This window comes from Pungitius pungitius, chromosome 12, assembly GCF_949316345.1.
Source record: "Pungitius pungitius chromosome 12, fPunPun2.1, whole genome shotgun sequence".
NCBI lineage: Eukaryota > Metazoa > Chordata > Actinopteri > Perciformes > Gasterosteidae > Pungitius > Pungitius pungitius.
In genome coordinates, this window is record NC_084911.1 from 19,489,168 (window position 1) to 19,507,493 (window position 18,326).

Genomic DNA, 18,326 nt, shown 5'->3' on the forward strand with positions numbered 1-18,326 from the left:
GGGTATTTCTGCAGCATTACTCCTTTGATCCGAACTCCATCGCTGCACATGAGTTGATTGTAAAGGTCTTTATAGCAGGTACCAGAGGCTCCTGTGTGTCTCTGCTGAATGATGTGTGGAGCTTTCATCCTCATGAAGCAGGAGGGTAATAACAAACCTTGTCAGCTCGGGAGGCCGACCCGCCTTCATTAGAATTAATTTCCCTCTCAGCTTCTCCTGCTGCTCTCTTACAGCTGGGCTAAATCTTCTTCAGACACGTAGCACGAAGACGTATTCACCAGTAAAATGTGCCAGCGCCACTTCAACCTTGAATTACTTTTCTTCACTAAGTTTCTTCTTTTTGTGCAGGGAGGCGGTCCAGAGGCATTACAGAGCAGTGATCACGGCCTTCAGCCTCTGCACTGCCCGCAGTCGTTCAGGTACGACCCCGAGGTCAGCCCGAGGTCAGCCCGAGTCCACGCGGCGGCGCCTCTGCACGGCCGCACGGATAGCACCGCGCCCCGAGTGATCGCCCCCGGGGAGTAATGGGCCAGAGGGTCAGAGAGAAAAACTTCCATGGCCCGTATCACCGGGGGCTATTTATAGGCACGAGAGCCCACAACAGGCGGCGCTGTTGAAGGAGACTGTCCATTATTTATGTCAGCTGCGTGGACCACTTGGACCTCCACTCACCCAATAATGCTCCCCCTTCTCTCAGCCTACCCCATCCGTCCATATCAATACACACACACACACACACACACACACACACACACACAGATTCTGCACACCTGGCCCACGTCTCCTGGTCTCTCTGTTACGATCACCGCAGGAATCGAAGTGCTGTTGGGTCATGTTCTGTTCTCGATCACTCCACTAGAGTGCTTTTCTTCAGCTGCGGCACATGTTCATCCCGGTGTGTTTCCACAGCTTGTTTCAATTATTCACATCGGGGGCCATTATTGGGACCATTCACCCCCCCCGCCCCCCCCCACATTCACGATGCATCTCCCCAACCTCCCTGAAAGCGCATCAGGGCGAGACAGGTGGTCTGTGAGGATGTGGGGGCCCATTTCCTGGATTTCCACCCGGTGAAGTGAGAGTGCCTGAGCTCCTTCACGGTGGGTCTCCTCACCGATTAAACCGCTCGCAGCAACATTTTTTGGGGGGTGAATAATTGAAAGCCTCCCCGGTGGGACGGGGTGTGCCGTTAATCCGTGTGATTTTTGGGCTTGGAGGCACATGACCAGGAGGACGTGGTGGTGAGCTGCTCGTCTGTGTTTGCATCCTCTCTGCTGCCAACGTTTCTTTTTTTATCGCATCGATCTCACTGTGGAAGCTTAGCATTGCCATCGATACACAGCCCTGTCAGCTGCTATTGTTTACTGTTGGGATGACGCGCCTGAGCCGGCTGTCTAGATCTTCAGCAGCACAACAACGTGCTCCGTGTCTCCATCACTCCCTTTTAGAGTCGGCAGTGAAAACCCCAGCCGGTGACCTCTGGCCTTCCGCCTCCGCCGTATCTTTGTCATTTATCTAAATCCCAGAAATCAATTACAGCTCGTGGAGGTACCAGGGTGAAGGATTTGAGTTTTTAATTTTCTCCCTGCTCCCCAGAGCACCGGCACACTACTGGCCAGGCTCATGGATTAAGCAGAGGTAGACAATTCTCTGGCTTTGCATATCTTTTGAATATTGTTCATTATTTTGGTTTGTTTTTCTCAGCGTTTCCGACGTCCAATGATGCTCATGTGATGTTTCCTTTCCTGACGTTAAACGTCAGCCCTGCATAAGAACTTAAGAATAAGAACATTCTCCAAAACCTCATTACGGCACACAACACATTGGAGATAAGGTTGTAGTGTGTGCGGCCACAGCCCCCCCATCTCTACCTAGAGCAGCAGGGAAGGAGGGCCTGCTTGGCTCTAGTGAGTGAAAGAACCGTGATGGAGATTGATGACGGCAAATTGTTTGATTAGATATTTTATAATATACAACTTAGTGGAGGTCTGTTGTTGAAACTCTACCCATTTATTTTCCTTCCTGCGTCTGCTCTCATGGTGTTTTCAGTTTCAGTGTCATTTTGTGTATGACATGTCTCCTGATTGTCCTCACAACAACGCCTCACGCTCATCTGTCCTTTTTAAATGGTTATTGTTGTTTAAAATGAAACACATTTATTGCTTGCAAGTATTTTAGAAGCCCCATCGCTGCAAGGGGCCCTAGTACCTCGGAAAAACCCTGACTCATCACAAAGTCATGACATGCATGAGGTGTGTAGGTCATGACCTTAATATTTCTTTGTTTCCGCATTGTAGGCTGCAAATAGACCACGCAAAGCGAAAAATCTACAGTACAGTGGGTATTAGATGCAGAATACGGGTGTGTAAAGGTATAAATTGAAACCTTAAACTCTTCCCATTTTCCTCTCCTTTGTGGTAAAGGTTTACCGGTCGGACCTGACGAGAAACAACAATCTGGGATCTCTTGTCTGTCTGTTTAGTTGCATGTTTTATCGGCTCAAAGTTGACATTTCATCCTGACAACCAATTTCAAAGATAGCAGCTCAATTCTCACCATGATCACTTGAGATGTAGCCGATGTAACCTGCTCCACTTCCTGACCAGAGCTATTGATGATACACGGCACCTTGCAGTCTCTTGGAATGGCAGAGCCGGACATTTCTGAGAAGTGATAAGACAAAACTGTGTCTGCACTCGGTGCCCTCATGTTGCTTTGCTATCTCCACATAATTATAGCAATGGAATCTGTTCCCAAGTATGTGCAGGAATGGGGAGTGAAATGCAGAGCTTGTTGATGGGCATTAGATTAAAGGAAATAATAGAAAAGGTTGGCACTCCTAAACTCTAAATACAGCACTAAACACTGCATGTTTGATCTCAACCAGCAACATGAAGATCAGCCGGGCTTTGACAGTTTCAGCATTTGTGGGAGAAAAAAAAAAATCTCTTCATCCGTGCAGAGGCTGAGAGGAGGTAGGAGTTTGCTATTGTGCGCGCCTGTTGAGGCAGAGCCGGAAGGTCGGGTTTCAGCCTCGCGCTCGCTCTTCGCGAACTCAAATGCTCCTAGAAGAATAGACACCTCCTGTGTCTCCGTCTCTTCCCTCACACGCACAGCCTCCACATCCCGCTGAACTGCTTGTGAGCGGCGCTCGAGCTGCCAGCCCGGGAACAGAGTCAGCGTGTGTGTGTGTGTGTGGGTCCAGAGTGCGATTCAACCACTTAATGCATTTTCAAGTACCTGGCTATTGTGTGCCTGATAACGTGCAGGCGGAGAAATGCTAACAAGATGCTTTGGTGCCACATGATGGCCTTTTTAGCAAAAGAATGTTTTTCAGGGCCATTAGCTCGGCTGCTTGGGCGTGAAATAGAGTGGCTTCAGTACAGAGACGTCCCAACTGAGGCAGCTTATTGGAACCGCAAGCACGTTGATTTTGTCCTCTGCACAAGGTCTGACCTTGGAAGAAATACACTTTCTTGGAGAGAGCTAAATAATGAGACTGATGCTACTGTAGGCGGTTCACTAACTAACTTACGCTGCATGCTCCGTGAGCCTCCGAAAGGTTCCCAAATGTGTTGTTGCACTGGCACAAAATACAGCATGAGTTTTCAGTGATGGACAAGGATGGAGGCTGAATTCAGCAGTGTGTGACAGCGCTGTGTTTCATGGGTGGCCTCCTCTGTGCTGCAGGGCCCCAGCGGAGCTGAGGAGGTGCTGTTTCCTGACCCCTCGCAGTCCGAGCAGCTCCGGATCCAGAACAGCTTCGTCCAGGAACATTTCCAGGCACAGTACAAGTGAGTGTCCTCTCTCAACGTACCACACACACACGCACACGCGCACACGCACACACGCACGCACACACACGCCTGCCAGGAAGGCAATCCACAAATATGTCCACAACAAGTCTAAAGGCCTCTTAAGTCTTATCCACCCCTGTGCGATGCCATTGTGTAATAAAGACTGTTTGCTAAAGTACATAACTTTGCAACAATAACACACAACGGGGCTCTCAGACGTCTCACGGATCCCTCCCCATTTCACAGTAAAAGGATGGTGGCTTTTTTACTGTTAGCTGGGCCAAAAATAAATGAAATTGAACAATGTTGTGCTTTGTTTGGCTCAATTTCTGGAACCAGCGCTGCATGACAGCACGGTGCAAGTAGCAGCTAGCGAGCTAACAAGTGGACATCTGGCTAGTTGATAAGTTTGCAAATTGGCCGACGCATTTCGTGACACACTGATTACAGGAAAACAGTAGCTGCAACAACACTTTACCGCCGTGTGTTGTCACCTTAACTAATCACAATTCCCATTTTATTTGGAACAAGTCAAATTACCACAGAAAACCGCCCAAAAGCCGCTTTATTCCTATTCTATACTCATCTTTATAGAAAGTGGTAAAAAATAGAAGCAATAAAGCAGTAATGTTATCATCTTGCAGTATGACCTAAGCAGCTCAACAAGGTTATAATGGAATGAAATGACATTGATCCGTATTATATCACTTACTAGCTGTACCGCACCTATTTATTACTCTATTCTCATCAGCTACTGAGGACACGGACTTATTGTCTGGCTTATTGACAGGCTTCATCTGCGGCCGCTTACTCTGCTGCCTGCAGTTGTTTATTCTGCATGAACAGCTGAAACCGGGGGGGCAACGTGCTGATTGTTAAAGTACAAAAGGAAACCGTGAAACCCGAATGCTTGATTTCCCGGACGAGCAATGACGACGGGTCAATTCCCCGAACTACCAGCCGCTGCCCCAGTGCGACAAAGAGCCCTAATGCTTGTTTATCCAGAGTTTATCCGTATTATACACATTACACGTACTGTATGAGCCTGTGACTGTCATTTTCTGCTGTTGTCAGGAGGAAGCAAAAGGTCACAGGCTGAGTGGCAACTGCAAGCACATCTGTCTAAGAGCAGGCCTGGATTTGGACATCAAGACATTTCTAATGCAGCTGAATGTCTCGGTGACTCCCATCAGTCTTCCTCTGGTTGAAGAGAGGCAGGCAGGTTTCTGTTCACCTGTCAGCTGTGGCTCACACGGAGACGCGTGTCATTCACATGTCGAGATGACCCACTCAGCTGGGTCCCGATTCTGGTCCAAGAAAAACGTTAACACGTTTGCACTGCAGATTTATTGCTGGCATGTAAAAACAGATATTTACTCTGCGGTTAATGACTCAGAGCTTTTTCACAGAGATGTTTTGGGCTGTATCTTCTGTCTCCAGCTCTTGATGCAAAAGGCCATCTGGACTGCATTCGTTAACCTCTGTTCACAGATTATAAAGCTGAAGCTGATCTATGTTGGATTAATACATTTGTTCAAGTACTCCCTCTGAGTTGTAGCTACCAAATATTTCATCTCTGTGTGACTGGCCAATAATACATCTTTTAATTGCCACCCTCCCTGTCAAATGTTTCAGCAGGGACAGGGCGGTGTGTCTAGACAGTAAGCAGCACTCTGGGCCCACTCGAGCTGACGGGGACACTGTGCTCATCTTGGCTGGGGGAACATCCACATAAACCACAAAGTTTACAGAGGGACATTTACAGCCAGTGTACCGTCAGAGTGCATCTTAACAAAGCAAAAAAGCATGCATTACAGGGCTGAGAGTGTTTAAATGGAGATGAATGGGTTGCTACTGCTGGAATTGGTCTTCGAAGGAATACTTCCTGAGGCCCCTGGTAGCACTTCGCAGCGCAGTGTCCGATGCAATCCAACATCTCTGAGTCGACAGAGCGGAGGATAATCCTTGTAATGGCGCGCACTATGCAATCATCGCTCCCATCCTAAAAGCTTCAATCTGTCCGAGCAGAGCCAAGCCAAGACTTGTTGGATCTTAATTTATGTTTTCTGTTGTCAGACGATCCACAGATCACCTGCTAGGTGCTTCTCTAACCTCCGTGACCAACGAAGCTAATCTTAAATGAGGTGTCTGAGTCTGTACTCGGCTGGGACTTTGTGATGGAGGGGCAGCCGAGCACTTCAGATTACAACCGTGGTGCAGTTTCAGCGCCGTGCCACCTCCTCTCAGAGGCCCTCTCAGCCTGCATTTCATTACATGTCCAGGTTGATTTGTTATTGGTTAACTGGAGTTTGCAGGGGCAGTAACGGGTCTGCTTATGATGTGGGTGTTTCCTATCTCGGAAAACATTGTGTGTGGGGAATAAACTGGAATAAATAGGGAAGAGAAGGACTAGCTGCAAGTCTATTTCTTTTGTACATAGACTTTTTATTGCTGCTCTGCAATTAGATTTAGACGCCGGCGTTACTCTGGGAAAATGCAGCAGTGTGTTGAAGTGCAAAGCATCAAGCTCAGGCTCTCTGCAGCCCGGCTGCATTCCAGACCTCTCAACCTTTTGCATGCTTCCTCCATTAGAGCATCACCTCTCCCGGTGCTCCTTTTCTCTCCATAAGTGTTTCAGCACATCTATGTTTTAGTGCAAAGTGTGATTTGTATGCACCGAGTGCAGCAACCCTTACTGTTTCCTGGCGAGCACCAGACATCCGTAGGGCAGCCATTCGGCTCCGCCAACAGGGAGAGATCCACTAAGAGCCAGCGTCAGCTGGGGCTGCTTGAACAGGGCTTTATTCAGCCCCCCCCCCCCCCACCCCCCGCGCTGGCTCCGTCAGGTGCCGTCTGATAAGGGGAAACACATTTCAACGGTCCATCTATGGGTCCATACGTAGGAGGCCACGCGGCGTGCAAAGAACAGAGGAGTTAGGATTTAATGGTAATATATGTTTCTGATTTATCTCCACGTGAGATGCACGTCTCCCTCGGTCGGGTTGTGCTTCACGCAGGTCTATTTTCAGTTTATGTGCAGCACCGAGCTTTCAGTAGTGTCACAGTGGAGAATCACACTTGTCATTATGAAGTTATTTCACAGATTAGCAGATCGATGATGAACGATAATTTAGAGTAGTGACGTAAGCTCATTATGGGCTGTAAATAAAGACATTTGTTTACCCATAGATCTTTAGTCTACAATATTCTCTTCCAATCCAATGATGGTGCTTTCTCCTCGATGACTTTCTGCTTTCTTTTGTCTCACCAACATGATAAACATGCTGCCTTCAGCTTCCTCATCCCTGGGATACACTCACTCAGTCATAACAAAGACCTGCAGAGTTTTAATGATGCGACGTCACGCTCTGACAAGCGTGTCTTAGTCAGAGTTCATTTCTTTCAATTGTCAACCAAATGTAATTTTTTTTACTCCCTTTTTGCACTAAATATCTAACTGTTGGTGTTCAGGCGGGTCGGTCCGAGTTTGCATTCGTTCCACTACATGTTTTAAGCATTTATAGATTTATAAATACGTATTAGTTTATTCATCGTATCTTATATCTTTGATATCTTTGATTCTCGATCATGTAATTCGAGAGGTTGAAGGAAGATTCATATTCAAGATTCCCTTAGTATTTACAGAAAGTCTTATTCAGAAAGTCCAGCGCGGATTTACTTTAAACGATGGACAAAAGATTTAATTAAGTTTCAGGTCCGTTTAGAAAATCACATCCAGCAATCAGTCCATTAGCTTCAGTGAGCTCTGTGACTCATTGTTGAGATAATTAGCTCACTGGAATACGCCCCCCCTGTGAAACGGAGTGGGGTTCATTGAAAGGAGTCAAATCCTGAACAAAGGGGCCCGAATGGAAAACTATTGAAAGAGGAAAATCGCACATCTGGACAGCGTTCATTCAGGTGCAGAGGGCAGAAAGGCCATCGCTCTGTAAAGCTCTGCCCTTCACTGCTACGGCATCAGCGCTAATGGCCGCGTAGCAAGAACTGGTGAGAGTGATGCAACAAGATGCAAACTGCCTCTGCTTGTCTCCCTTCATAGCCCCCCCCCCCTTCTCTCTCTCTCTCAATCCTCACCCCTTACATCACTCATCCCCTCTGTTCTCACAATCAGATCAAGAGGTTCTGCCTCGTTCACTTGGGTCACACGATTAAACCTGCTGGACTGACTGAGGTTGGTTTGGAAGACCTGGGTTTTTAAAGGCTAATGTAAATGTCTGCTTCCTTTTCCTCAGATCTTCACTGACGTGCCCCCACTGCATGAAGCAGAGCAACACCTTTGACCCGTTCCTGTGCATCTCACTCCCAATTCCTCTTCGCCAGACCAGGTAAACACAGCCGGTATTGATCCACAGGTGGTCCCCCGAAATACCAACCAATTGGTGTTCTTGAAAGTAGAGATATGGGACGCAGTTTGTAAAATGTTGCACATTGTAAAATCCTGAGCAAAGCTAATTCATTTGGACTTGCCATCTTGTTCTGCATGAATTACCGTAAACATTGTAATGTTCAGTCATCATGTCTGACATTTAGACTGAACATTTAACATTTAACATTTATATATAACATGTAACATTTATATATAACATTTAACATTTACATTTAGATGAAACATTTTATGTTATTTAATAACTTTGTGTTACTGCCAAACATTATCCTTGGAAAAGTTATTGCGTGTCTTTACACAAATTTCTCTCTAAATGTTTGAAAAAGTGACATTGTCGTGCTTATTTTTTCATATGATAATGCTAAATGTACCGAAACTGCGCAGGACTTTAGAACGTGCGACATTTTACAAACGGCGCCGTTGGCGCCTGTTAATACACGCTTGATGCATCAGGAGGATCAACACCTCTTAGACACCTGAGTCTATCCAGCAGCCAGTTAGCATAACTTAGCTAGGCCCGTAGTTTCAGTGCTTTCTGTAATACGGTAATTAGTTATTTATATCCTCCGTCTTTCTGAAATGATTTAGAGGGGAGTGAATTCGGGTTAGCAGACACAGAGAGGCAGATTTAGCGTACGTTTCATTTCCACTGTCTCGGAGGAAAGAAAACGTGGAACCGTTTCTTCGAGCTTGAGACTTTAACAAAGGGTTACAACAGGAAAACTGCCTGGACAACAACCAGCTTTGTACATGCACAACAAGCAGTAGGAGCTGTTGTATTGAGATGGAAACGCTGATGTAAAAACCTCTCAGCATCCCATCAGCCACTCAGCCTCCATGTCGCCAACGGGACATTTTCTGGCGTCTTTTACTGGTTTCTGCGCATCTTTTAGTCTGACCCCTTGTACTTGTGTTTACTAAATGAATGAATTCTAATAGCATCCATCCATCTATCTGACCATTTAAAACTATGAGTGGAAATGTAGTTGCTTTATCAAAATTGGTTTAGCATCCCCTCTAAAGCTCACTGATTGTGAGCTACACTGCTCTCAATGACGAAATAGAGCATCACACTTCAAATGTTGCACGCATGTGAACAGGCTAGCGTTTTTTTCCTTTGTGCTAAGCTAACCTGCTGCTGGGTATGCAGTGAGGGGGCTTCTGGGCCCTCACATTTACAAACTAGAATAGAGGTAAGAGGAGAGCCCAGTGATAATGGACCTAGGCGGTGCTACTCAGTCTCTTATTCATATACTCCACCTGCAACACAAAGATAGAACAGTCCCATCCATCTCATTCTTTTGTAGTGAAACCATGAATCTAAACATAAGTATTTGTTGGGGCTTCCTTTGCATTTGCTAATAATATTTAAATCAGCACATCGCCTGCAGGTGAAACTCCTGTCTGTCCGGTGGGCGACTCACAGAGGCGTGCTGATAACCATCTTACGGTTGGCCAGAGTTTCTACTCGCTAGTTATTTCCTTTCTGTTACTTTTCAGTCTTTTGAAAGAAGTCACACAAGTTCTGCCGGCATCCCGTCTAATTTTAGAGGACAAGTTTTGAGGAGCTTTGTTGTGACAGCGAGCCGAGTCGAGAGCATTTAGTTTCCGTCCTCTCTTTTCGCTGTGTGGCAGACAGAGTGAGAGAAAACACTTCTGAGGGATGAAACCAGAAAGGAGCAGATGGATTGTCTTTGGAAGTAGGTTTTTAATGCATCTCTCTGTGTGAAGGGTTCAGCTGAGCCGTAAATACATCACGTTTGCTGGCAAACATTTCCTTTTCTGCTCCGTCCATCTGCTCTTTGCAAGCTGGATGACTTTGTGTACATTTGATGCACAGCTTACTGCGGGACACGGACTACTAATCAAATGATTTAACACGTTAGGGCGGTCGATACCTATACGCAATGTTATGTTTGAACTGCATATTGCTTTATATGATGGAAGCAAAATAATCGCAGAAATCGAGAAAAATGGTCATCAGCTACATCTCAGATTTATGCAAAGACCAATGAAAGAGAGGCTTAGCAGTTACATTTAGTCCATGCTGGTATGAAGAATGTAATTGGGATAGATTCTGGAGACCTTGATGCGTTTAGGCTTGAATAGTGCCGACAATTATTATAATGACTTTTTTTTCCTGTTCTGCACACAAATCAGAGACGTAAACATGTTGCTGTGGATTTAACAGTAATTTACAAGAACTAGTAGAACTATGTATGTCCGATGTTATACATTTTTAAACTAGTCCCAAAAGAATTTGTCAAAACTTGCTCCTAGTTTATAAATCAATTCATGGGGCCAATATTTTCCTTGATGAAGACAAGACAAATAATTTCCTTAGAACAAAGATTCCCAACATCAGGACATTGGACTGGTACCGGGTCTCTGAACAGTCAGTACCAGACAAATTATGCAACAAATATACATCTTTCATATGCATAAATTGCATTAAACTATGTTTAGTGCCCCCAACACAGTGCACTGGTATGTGAAGTGTTAAACTTTTACCTATATATATATATATTTTTTATAACTTACCATCCAGAGCAAATAAAGCCAAAGTTCAGTCACTCGTTCAGTTTTTATTACTTTTGGGATCACAACATGCAATACGTGTTGTGTACAGGATGCCCCCACATCATCATATTACAGTACAAATAATTCGTTTTGGCATTTCAGCCAAATGGATCCGGGTGTTGTCTCCAAGCAACCAGGACCGGAGCTGCACGACAGGATCGCCCCCTTTGGCTCTAACCATTAGCCCCCAATCCTCATCCCTCGCAGCCTCACTGCGCTCACAACATCGCCAAAGGACTTTGGTTCAACCTTTTTCATTCATTGACACATTTTTCCTCTCGGTTAGTTCTTCGTTTTTCAGTTTTTTTCCTGTTTCTTTCCTTTCTTATTTCTAGCCCCTGTTTTTCTATTTCTCTACAGACGTCCACAGGTACCTGATAGGGCTCCTGTGTGTCTCCTCAGGGTGCTGTTATTCAAAAAATCCATTATGTCCCGGCACCCGGCTCATGTCAGCGCTCCCTCTGGAGAGGTCAGAGCCAAGCGCTCCCTCTTTTTAAAAATGCAATAGAGATTCCATTATTTGGCACACATAAAAATAAGTCATAATGATCTATTATTAATGTTAAAGCGTATTGATTTATTCATGAAAGTCTTCTTTTGTCCCTTCCCGGGCCGTGGAGGAGGTTGCAGTAGAAACCTGACTGGAGGTTCTTCTCACCCGCAGCGTCCCTCAGTGTGTTTTTGCCTTCTGTGGCAGGTGGTTGTGTGTGGTGCTGGTGTTCAGCACCAAAGGACAGAGGTACCTGCGGGTCGGGCTGGCCGTGCCTTTGTTCGGCTCCGTGGCCTTCCTCAGGAGGATGGCGGCTGACGAGGGGAGAATTTCCCCAGACCAGGTAACTATTAAATAAATATTAAAAAAAGGAGGAAATTCTAGTGACTTGTGAATCTTATTCTGACTTTTCTTGCTTACATCGGCCTGAACAAATTAAACTGAGATTAGAGGAAATAATAGTGCAATGATCACCATCCATCAAGTGGGTTCTAAGTTCACTCCAAGAGCATTGTGTGATTTTTGAAACTCGTGTGTGTGTGTGTGTGTGTGTGTGTCCAGGTGATCCTGACAGAGGTTTACTCCACAGGCCTCCAGCGCTCCTTCTTCGATGAGGAGGACCTGAGCAGCATAGCTGAGAGTGATGTCATCTATGCCTTCCAGGCTCCGCCCCTGTACATCAGAGGAGGTTCGGCGCGGATCTCAGGTACATAGTGATAACATTTGAGGAGAACTAGTTTGTGGTGCTACTTAGATGTTTTCCCCCAACACGAATGGGAATTTACAGATGGATCTTGAAGCAAACACAAATTTCAACCATTTATTTTGCTTAATGAAACCCTCAGGGAATGCACATTGAGAGCACATTGAGAGCTCTGCAGATCACCCCCCCCCCCCTGCTGTGCACATCAGATTTATCTCTTCATTCTACGCCCTTGTTTCTTGCTCTGTGGCGTAAAGGAACCTTTTCTCCTTTGTCGTCCTGTCTCACAGGGCTGTAAGTGTCCCAGCACTGTGTCACCGCTGCTGCTGCACACGGAAAATATGACTTACGGTGCTTTAATGAATCGCTCAATGACCGCACAGTGGCCCCCCCCCACACATTCTGCTGCACAGACAAGATCCCCCGGGTTCACGCTGGCACAGCCTGCAGGGGATGATATGGAGACTCTTCATCACCACTCAACACTTTTCTGTGCAATGCAGATTATGGCTTTCACATTGGCACGTTTTCCCTGTGAGAATACATGAAATAAGATATTTTTATCTTTTAAAAGAACATTAACACGGGGTGATGTTCTTGTTTGCTTCTAATCTTAAGAGCCAATGCTCACAAAAGACGCAACACCACCACCTCTTTCCCTGATGCCCAGTATTCCCAAAGAGTTGCGATGCACCACTAGCTTCTCGTTACTTTGGCCAATGGGCCCTAAGATGTGACAATGGGAAACAGCTGTGCTGTTGTTCGCTTGTATGCGATGTACCAGGAGCGGGTTGTGATGGAGAGAAGACCAAGCGTCCTCCTAATCCGTCCTAATTGACCGTGGGTGAATAGCAGGAGCGGAAGCTGAAAAACAAAAGCATCATGGGGACATTCACAAGGGTTTTAGTGTTTCTTGAAAGCACAACTCAAAAATTGTATCTGATGGATCAAGATTTCATCATCGCTTTGCATGACTTCAGTTATTTGTTTTTCTGATGTAACCTTTTTGAGGAAAAAGCCCCAGAGTCATGCAATATCAAAAAGGGATCATTAGCTTGTTTTGGTATTTGATTGAAGAGAACATTTTACTTTCCTATTGATGAATATCCCATCAGTCTCAGTCCCATCAGATTATTAATGTGCAAAACAGAAAAATGATTTAACTCAAAGTATTTTCTGTTTACCCAAAGATATACGATCAAGTCAGCATACAAATAAACAGCAGACAAATATCACATTATCCTATTAAATGGCCCATCATTAAATGTTTTTATTCCAACCACAACAGTGATCTGTAATGCTTTCAGGCTGTCTGCAGCCATTAAAAATGAGATCGTTATGTGTCTTCTGCAATTACCAAATCTAAAAGGCTTTTGATCCCTGAGAGACCTTTTAATCAATTATCCATAAATGCTGAAATGAAAGTGGAAATCAGAGTCCTGTGCTTCAGAAATGAGACAGATTATCCGTCTCACAGATAGAAGCTCGGTAATCTAAGCATTTTTGCGTGGCGTGCTAACGCTGAGGTCATCGATGTGGATTATGCCCTCAGGCGTTGGATTAAGCCACATGTTGTGTGGAGCCTGCAGGGAGCAGCTTGCTTCCTGTGGCCAATTAAAGCGGTGACATCTGAGGGAAACCCTGTTTTAATCAAAGTTGATTGTAATCACTGGCATCTATTCAGGAGATTCCAAGGTCATTTACTCACACTGTGAATCGCTGTGATGTGAATCCTCTCTTTGGGGTAATCTCTTACATCATCCTCTTACCGCTGCACAACCACCGCCCCCCACTGCACATTAAAGTCAGGCCTTGTTCGTCTTCTGAGGTCACGTGGGGTCACGGGCGCACTGACTGGGCGGCGTGCGACCACCCGGCGCCGGAGTGGTCAGAGGCTTTCCGAGGTGTAATGACACATCATTGGTGACGTCAGGTAGTGCGCTTGGTGAAAATGCCTAACCCTGTTCCGTCCAAACATGTTGAACCTTTTATAATATCGTAACCCCCCCCCCCCCCCCCCCCCGATGTGTAATTCAAAGTAATTATGAATGGTGCGTTTTATGAAGCGTTTCCCAGAAGAGCGGCACGCACTAAAAACTGAAGAAAGCGAGCCTCAACTATTCTGGTGTAGGTAACCTGAGGAGGGAGCGCTTTCAGAGCATAGTTTAAGTTTTACAACCCAAACACACGCAACCGTCCTCTCTGCTGGCTCCCACTGGCATTTCTTGTTAAGCCCACTTAGTTACTGTTGCCATGTGTGTCAAGCTGAACAATGACAACAGGTCTAACTTTGAGTCATTTAAGAATCAAAGAGACTTTGAACTTTTGTACTTTCAGCCACCAAACTATTACAAGCTGAAATGACAAGATTAACATCATCTCCATGAGTCTGGTTGAAGGAACTGACTGAGCGTTTTCATTGGCGGATGATCCATGCAACAAGAAAATAAAGTGTGAAGGCGTCTCACAGCCAGATGAAAGACGCCGTCTGGAAGTCTGGTCAGCTGACTCCTCCACGAGGAGGTCAACGCGAGCAGAAGAGGTGCTCAACTCAACGGCATCTTACCAGCCTCTCAGGAGGCCGGCTCTTTGCCTCCTTGATGCCAGATTCTTTGTGTTTCGGTGTCAGCTGACCAAAAGGCAACTCTTTTTTTAGCTTTGGATAGTGCCATTACCTCTCCATTCATCCATCCTTATTATCATATTATCAACACAACACATCTTATGAAATAGGATGTAACTGTTGATGTTATGAATTAGTTAATCAAATTATTCATTAGATGTGTTGACATGCTGTTGGGATTTAACAGCTGGCAGGTTGAGATTTGTAGCTGAATGCAACAGAAAAGACTGAAGACAAAGACAGATGGGAGGCCGCTGTTGAGATTTCTCCTGGATGTAAAAAGGACTTTTACAAATTACAAAGAGTGCTACTGAAGCAGAGAGAAGTCCTGCAGGGCCCTCTGGCAGCAGTGAGGAGAAAAGGCCTCCAATTAGCAATGAACAAAGCCATTCCTCACACTTTTGTCATGTTTTGGAAAGGCTACAAAAAAAACCTCACATCTTTGAATCGGTCCAAGAGGCTCACGTCACTTCTCTGCTTCACACCACAGCAGCTTCAGGCATCTTCTCGTGGAAGTGCACAGACATACGTTGATGCCCCATATCACATGTCTGTGATGAATCAATGATGTGGTTACATTACTTCATTTTCATGTACCTATATGGAGATCAAGCAATGGAGGTTGCCTTAGAAAATGAGTAGTGTTTAAACTCTCGAAGCTCACACCTTCCATTTCTTTGGGATTTGGCGGTGGTTGACTTGAATCTGGCATCACTGGCTTTTACTGGAAAATACTCACTTGAGATTTTTGAAGCTCAGCTCTGCTACAAGTCGCCTATCCGCTCATCGCCCACTTCCTCTTGAATGTGATCATCGCTGTTGGATTTGCGTGTGATTGTAGGGGCCCCCCGCGTGTGAGCAACAACAGAGACCAGCATGAGGTCCAGGGACCCAGGGCGCGTTCCCACTCCCGCCATGGGCTCAGGTGCCCTGATTACGATGGTCCTCACCGTGCTTCTCATGAGGTCGATGTCTGAATTCTAAATCAACATTTGAAGGCTGCACAGCTTCCTCTTTTGGTTGGAAACAGATAAGCGAATCATTTCATTCTTTATAAAAATGTTCTGCCTCCATCCTGGTTTCTATCCAGCTGTGTTTTAGCCTGTCAAACATCAAAGGAAAAAGGGGTTAAAGATAATGCCTCGGTTTTATACTGTATATTAAGAGAAAGTCAGTGCAGCCCAACATTCTACCAGCATCAGCGTGGTCAATGTGAGCGTGTGCGTACATGCTGGATTTAATGTTTAGCACATTTAGATCAGATCTGATATGCGGCGATATTTAAATACTTGACGAGTGGAATGTGTCATTTCCATCCTCCTGTCAAGATAAGTTGCTGATTTGTGCTTTTGCTACATAAATCCAGACCGACCCACTTGAGCTGCACCGCCATGTTCAGTCCGAAGAAGGAATCATGACTATTAAGTCACAAATTCATGAAATCACACAGTGACCATTGAGTCACGGAGGCTCGTCCCTCCTTTCACTAACTACCCTCATTAGTCACATTCAGCCAATTACATAGTGTGTTCATATGAAATATATTTTCAACATAGCGACATTCAGACGTGACTCATGTATTTGTCCGGCTTGCTTCCAGGCGCACAGACCTTCAATGTGGCTAATGGGATTTGGTGTGTGTGTGTGTGGGGGGGGGGGGGGGGCAGGGGTGCTGTAGCTGTGAGCAGAGTGGATCCCTTTAGAGGCAGAGGTGTTTAATTATGGGCTGGCTGTGTTTAGTCTGGCTCGTCCTGTGTGTCTGTTGGACAATGAGAACACCTGCAACGAGCAGCTCGCCGGCTTCCTGCCGTCTCTCCCGTCTCTCCCAATTAGTTGGAGGCTTTTTTTTTGGGTGAGATGAGGATCAACGGGAGGCTAAACATGACACTCTGTGTTGGTGTGTGTGTGTGTGTCTGTTTCACACAGCCGCGTTGTCGTGGAAGTACCACTTCAAATGTGGCTACACGGTAAAACCCATATGTCACACTCCCCTCATCAATCATCCAGGGAACAAGGGAAAAAAGTAATAATAAAACGCCATGAAAGAAATGTGTAGAAACGGGAGTGTTTTTGAGCCATATGAAGTGATTAAATGAGCGATGAGCGCTGGGTCTCCTCCCCGGTGTCTCTGTGTAAATCATAGCGCGACAGGCCACGCGACCTCTGCATTTTACTGCCGTTTCATGAACATGTGTGTGTATCGCTAGCCATTTAAAATGAGATTCCCCCCCCCCATAAATCATTCCCACGGCTGTCAGAGGTCACAGCTCGTGTAAAACGCAGCGCGTTGTCCCATCGAGTTTCGCCCCCCTGCTCGAGTCGAGCGACATCGACACATGAAAGCAGCTCGCTCAGGTAGTCGGTCCCACTCCTCCGTGCTGAGAGGGGGGGGGGAGACGGGAGGGGAGTGGTGCCGCTTGGCGCCCCACCAGGACGGGATGTGGAGCAGAAGCCGCATCCGATAATACCTCCTGCTGAGAGTGCAGGCGGCCATCGGCCCATCTGCTCTCCCCCCCCCCCCCCCCCCCTGAATCACTGCTCCCCAAATAGAAAGCCGCTGCCTCGCCACTTTAAACATCTCCTCCTCGCTCCTCGTGTGCACTTCAGTGGCCACGGGAAATCGGTTTGTTTCCCTCTGAAGGAGAACAGTTGCAGGCTCTTCTCGTAGTTGAAGCTGACTTGTACCAACAGAACTGTGGTCGCACCTCCTCTCTGAACCCGTGTTCCTCCTCCTCTGCCAGGGTACCACCACAGCCTCCCGTCGTCTCCATACTCCACTGGTCCCGAGGGTCAGAGGCTTCCTTCGTCGGGGACGGTGTCATCCGAGTTCCTCAACCAAGGCGCCCCCGTGAAGATTCTGCTGTTGGTGTGCAACGCTGCAGGCGGCGGCCAGCAGGCTGTCAGGTAATCCCAGCAGGTGACCCCGAGATGAGCAGCCGACGCCGCCGGGCAGCCAGCTTTGAGCCACTTCTGGTGTTGAAGTGATGAGGCTCTAATGCGGGTGATGCCCATGCAGCTTGGGGGCTCTAAGGCTGAATTGTGAGGAAAGGCGACCTGTTTCTCTGCTGCGAGCGCTGGTTACCACATGCAGAAATATTTACAAAGCCACATAGTTTGGTTTGGGACACAGGTAGCGTTCACTAAAGTACCTGACTGGATCCTCCACCTGTGTTATCAGGGCTTGAGGGATGGTTGAGGGTGGTTTGCTCTTCTCTGTCGTTCACACCGCCGCCGCACAGCCAATTCAAATCTGCTGTTGTCGGCTAAAGCTGAGAACCCTGTTTTTGTTCACTTCCATGTGAAACCGGACCCCCGTTGTCTCCATGCAGTAAGTAAACGCACACGTGGCGTGCGAGTCGTGGCAGCAGCAGTAACTTGAGGAGGACTTCAGGGCTCAGCAAAGCGCCATTTCGCAGCTTTTCTGACTCCGCTGTCCCCGGGTGAGTCTTTTTTTTGTCGGTTTCCGAGCCGGCAGCTTCTCCGCGTGCAGCAGCTTCCGTCCGCAGTGTCTCGTGTCAAGGTCACGTTGGCTCCCTGTCACGGGGGGGGGGGGAGGCCTCTCGCTGTGAGACGGGTTCCCGAAACCCAACGACCGAGGACACCTGGCACTAAGCGGAGATCAGACATCCGTCTGCCTGACAGAGTCCAGAGGGATCAATATAGGTGAGCTCAGTTTCTCCTTCAAACGCCTTCCCCTCGTCGATCAAACCCGCCGCCCGTCCCGCTCT

The 18,326-nt window shown here is 46.7% G+C and overlaps 1 protein-coding gene across 2 annotated transcripts in view; it reads left to right on the top strand.

The window, feature by feature from the left end:
• usp43b (ubiquitin specific peptidase 43b) overlaps window positions 1-18,326 on the top strand; it is a 44,264-nt gene that overhangs the window by 10,487 nt on the left and 15,451 nt on the right. For both annotated transcript variants that reach the window (XM_037475377.2, XM_037475378.2), the window contains 5 exons: window positions 3,691-3,794; window positions 8,051-8,143; window positions 11,480-11,615; window positions 11,834-11,978; window positions 17,340-17,502. In XM_037475377.2, coding sequence (XP_037331274.2) covers window positions 3,691-3,794; window positions 8,051-8,143; window positions 11,480-11,615; window positions 11,834-11,978; window positions 17,340-17,502 — 641 coding nt within the window. The remainder of the gene's footprint in view (window positions 1-3,690; window positions 3,795-8,050; window positions 8,144-11,479; window positions 11,616-11,833; window positions 11,979-17,339; window positions 17,503-18,326) is intronic.